Source organism: Agrilus planipennis, unplaced genomic scaffold (assembly GCF_000699045.2).
Source record: "Agrilus planipennis isolate EAB-ADULT unplaced genomic scaffold, Apla_2.0 scaffold14, whole genome shotgun sequence".
NCBI lineage: Eukaryota > Metazoa > Arthropoda > Insecta > Coleoptera > Buprestidae > Agrilus > Agrilus planipennis.
Genome location: NW_020442313.1, coordinates 187,135 through 191,984, shown reverse-complemented (window position 1 = coordinate 191,984; position 4,850 = coordinate 187,135). Strand labels below are relative to the sequence as shown.

General features: G+C 32.6%; 1 protein-coding gene across 1 annotated transcript in view; it reads left to right on the top strand.

Annotated features, from left to right (window-relative positions):
- LOC108737335 (PDZ and LIM domain protein Zasp) overlaps positions 1-4,417 on the top strand; it is a gene marked incomplete at its 5' end in the record, with an annotated part of 38,828 nt that extends 34,411 nt beyond the window's left edge. The window contains 3 exons of the mRNA XM_018470151.1: positions 1,396-1,516; positions 1,587-1,702; positions 4,020-4,417. Of these exons, the coding sequence (XP_018325653.1) occupies positions 1,396-1,516; positions 1,587-1,702; positions 4,020-4,097 (315 nt within the window). The remainder of the gene's footprint in view (positions 1-1,395; positions 1,517-1,586; positions 1,703-4,019) is intronic.
- Positions 4,418-4,850: the final 433 nt, after the last annotated feature.

Here is a 4,850-nt window from a genome sequence, read left to right as displayed (position 1 = left end):
ACACCTATAAAACTTTTGCTTTGTTTTCTATTGTTAATTTATATACATTTTTGTTTTAAGAAATTGCTAAACATTTTCGTCTAGTACTGTACAGTTCTAGCCGATCTCCTAAGACCGCCCATCGAGAGCTCTGCTCGTTCAAGCTTGTTCCAACTATTTCTGTCTCGCTCACGCCTAGTGTGTATTCTTTCTATCTTCGAGCAGATTTCTTCAAGGTCACAATTCTAACAAATTGAAATAGATTGTATATATGAATATAATCAGAAAGGCGCTGTACCATCGTTTGGAAAATATTTGTGATTGTTTAAAGCAAAATAAAAATACTGGAACGCAAGGGGAGAAAAATAAGGGCTACAACGAATATAAAATTAGGAGGCGAGAAATTAGAAGAAGTGACTAATTTTTGGTATCTGGGAAGTCAGATAACTCAGGATGGAAGGAACAGTAGAGATATAAAACATAGAATAGCGAAGGTGCGGGTTGTCTTCAACAAAAGGAAGTCGCTTCTATGCTCGTGAACGGTTAATTTAGAAATTCGAAAGAGATTGATGAATTTCGAGCGCGGCGTTGTAACATGGACGGTGGGTACAGTGAAAAAAAAGATTAGAAGCGTTCGAAATGTAGTGTTACAAGCAAATAACAAAGATATCGTGGTTAAAGAAGGTTAGAAATTAGATGGTATTAGAGAGGATAGGAAAAAAGAGGTAACTATCGAAATCAATAAGAAATAGGTGAGATAGGTTACTAAAACACCTAATCAGGCATGAAGAGCTGTTCAGAGATATACTAGAGGCAGAAACAGGGGTTAAGAGGTCTAGAGGGAGACCTGGATTAGATTGTAGTTTTAGGGCAATACGAGGATTAGTTCAGGATATGAAAGAGTGAAGATGCGTGTTCAACTAGTTTTGGGACTGATGGTTTTATGATGATGCTGATAACTGTTCCGAGATATATTAGAGGCAGAAACAGGAGTTAAGAGGAGTAGAGGTAGACCTGGATTAGATTGTAGTTTTAGGGAAATGCGAGGATTAGTTCAGGATAGGAAAGAGTGAAGATGCGTGTTCAACTAGTTTTGGGACTGATGGTTTTATGATGATGATGATAACTTTTAAAGTATCAAAAGTTGAAGCTGCAAGATCGTCGAATTTCAGTCAGGCGCGAAAATAGTAATTATAATTTTTTTTTGTTTTAAAACACTAAAGTAGAGAAGAAAAAAAAGAAATGAATTTGTACTTATGCCTTCCTTAAAATGACTGGACTATGAAAGATAATTTTCTAGAGTCACGAAAAATTTTATCGCATCTACCATTAGGTATACTTTGCAATAACTTAATGTGTAGTTATTTTATTTATCCTTATTGGATATCGTTTCATTGCGATATCACTCTCTTTCAGGAATGCTTGAAAGCTATTGGAAAACATTTCCATCCAGAATGTTTCAATTGCGTCCATTGTGGAAAACTGTTTGGAAACAATCCGTTCTTTTTGGAAGACGGTCAACCTTACTGTGACAACGGTATTGATTAAAATATTTATTTTTACACTGTGTCATTCACGTTTCTTTCCATTTTATGATTTATTTACAGATTGGAACGAGCTATTTACAACTAAATGCTTTGCTTGCGGTTTCCCAATTGAAGCTGGTGACAGATGGGTTGAAGCACTCAGTAATAACTATCATAGTCAGTGCTTCAACTGCACGGTAAGTCTTTTATTTTTTATAAGTTTCGGTGTCAATAGTTCTACATTTCGAATCTTAACAGATACGTTACATTTCGGGAAATAATAAAGTTGAAAAGCGCTTCAGGATGCTTGTAATAAATGGCGCCTAATTATCATTTTACAGAAATGTTTGTATTTTGTGGCTGGTGAGAAAGTCAAGTAACCTTAAGTCAAAGAACATAAGAAAATATAAGATAATTCCATGAAAATCAATTCCCTAGTTATTATGGTTTACGAACTGTTTCAAAAACTCGAAACGATTAAATACTTTTTAAAGATTATGGTCCTGAAGTTCGCCCAACTAAGTGGCCGAAACGTAGTTCGAAGATGCCAAAATTAGTATCTTTTTAGGAGTTAATTCGGTGGTAACTTCAAGAATTAAGAGCTCAAACTGTTAAAGATATACCATACCTATTCGATGTTGTTCTGCAAGCTTCACAGGAAGCTAGATAATCAGTATATTAATGAATATCAAAACTCTAGGCTGCAATTTTAAGGGCTACTTCCAGCTAATAGGTGTACATTACTATTTAGCCAGATGTTGAACAGAACACTATGTCTGATCAGAACTCACAAAAATTAAGGGAAGAGAAGGTACATGAAAAAGAAGTAGAATGAACCATCTCGTACCACTCAGTCATATTGACTTTTACTTGATATTTTCACATTCAACTTATTTTTGTACTTTGTGGCAATACTTTGCCAACCAAATATTAACGATTGCAGATTATTACTAATCATTGCGTACAACTGACTTGTCTACGTATCAGTTGCTTGCGAAGGTCATCAATAGGTATGTGTGTTTCGTCAAAAGTCGATAAAATAATGCGGCAACTGTTCTCAATCATTGACGGCTCGTTAACTGAGGCACTTTTTGGGCATACTTTTTACATCCCTTACGTTGTGGCACCTACTCTAAAGTGCCTCTAGGTGTTACTCTTTAAATATTCCGGAATACTGATCAGATATAGTGTACAATATACATATATGCGGTTAAGTAATAGTGAGTTCCGGTTGTTCCAATAAAAAAATTATTTTCATAAATATAGGTACGTATTGAGGAAATTGTGCTCTTTACGAAAAGCTTGCTCAACAACATTGAATAAGGAATAATTTTGAGAAATTATGAGCCCTTAGTTTTTCATTTTGGCTCCAGGTTAGCCCCTAAAATGCTGCTAATTTTTTATTTTCGAATAATAATTTTAATTTTTATAAATCTTTGTTTCATTGTGGTTAAATATTTCTTTTATTTCATGACTAAGTACTTAAAGGAATATGTGGACGGTAAGTGTTCAATCCAATAAACATATAGAAGCGGTTTTTCCGGTCAATTATTGGTAGATTTAAAGGGAGCGGCCGAATTTACATTTTGTCTTAATGAATTTTTCTACCTGTCGTAATGACCGGCCGAATTTACCACTGCCCGTATTAAAAATCCAATAAATTCAATGTAAAGCTTTTGAGAGACGCTATGTTTCGTTCAAAACATTTCAAGAATTTGGTTAATTTTGAATAGTTTTCAAAGAAGTAGGAGATACTTTTAGATAGACATGGTTAAAAAAATATATTCAACATATTCTCCAAATTTTTCAGTCGTGTTGCATAAAATGCCTAATTTCTATGTTCGATTAAGGTAATATAGAATTAAAAAGCTATACTTCGTTTACTTTCTATATAATTTTTACTCGGGTCCTTTTCTACTTTAATTAGTGATTTAGCAAAAGTGTCTATGATACCCGTAGGAACAATTTCCATTCTATTTCTATTAAAAAAATGTCATTTAATTGAATTTGAATTGCCAATGGAATGAATGGGATTTCCACTAGTATTCTAACCGAACTCAATGGGATTTCCATCGCTGAACACACTGGAATTTCCATTGCGTTCCATTGGAACTTCCATTCCTGAACCCAATGGAAATCCTAGTGACAATTCTTTATTTTTTACCTTTAATTATTGTTAGTGGTAATTAAATGACATTCTTCTTAATCAAGATGAAATATGAGGCTTTGCGATGAAAAACAATATGAATTAGGTTCCCACTGAAAATCAATGGAAAATTTTCCTATGTAAATATTAATGGAATTATTGTAAATGGAAATGATTTTGAATGGAATTTACAAATTTTCCATTGATTTCCATTGAAGTTCAACGGAAATTTTTCTTACGGGTGTGCACATGACAACTACTAAGTTGGAAATTATAATCTGCATCAGGTAGTTTTCATAAGCTGCTAGCCAAGAACTTATGTTCCTATTTTTATGTATTTGCTTACGTCGTTTTTCACTTTGACATAGATGTGCAAGAAAAATTTGGAAGGCCAAAGCTTCTTTGCCAAAGGTGGACGACCATTCTGCAAGAATCACGCCCGTTAGAATTGACGAAGGGTAACTATTTTGCGTTGTCTAAATTGAGTAATACAATATTTATTATTTAAATATAAATTTAATACAGTAGTTAAAAGGGTTGTGATTTAAATATTGCTACATAAAATATGTTGCGAAGCTCGGTGAAGTTTATTTGAATTTGTCGATTGTATACCTACATAACTTACTATTGCAAATTTAGGTACTTATTAAAGAAGTAAGTTTATAAGCACAACCTTAACCTTGTGAAGTTACTATTTAACGTATTATTTATTGCACTTTTACGTAATAATTACCTAGCCGATACTGATAAATAATGATAAACCAAATGCTAAATCCAAAGTCATCATATTTGAATTGCTTGACAATAGATAGGTTCTAAGCCATTTTTCGCTAATTGTAAGAAAGTAAATTGTAATAAAGTCCTATTCAATGCATGTTGTAAATAAGGATTTATTTAAAATATATATATAATATACATATAATATTCTTTGTCAGTATGTTTTTGCCATTTAAACAAGCGGGATTGTTGTATGTTATATTATACCATTATGTAACTTATTTTATCAAATAAATAGTCCACTACTATTTTTTTTTGTTGTTTAAAAATAAAGTTAAGTTGTTATTAATAAATTTTGCATACTATAATAACTTATTAGATCATTTTTCTTTTAAAATGTAGTTTCGTTATGAAACAGATACAGAAAATTTAATTTTTGAGCCCAAATTGGGCCTTGTTAATACTCGTTTAATCCGAGATTC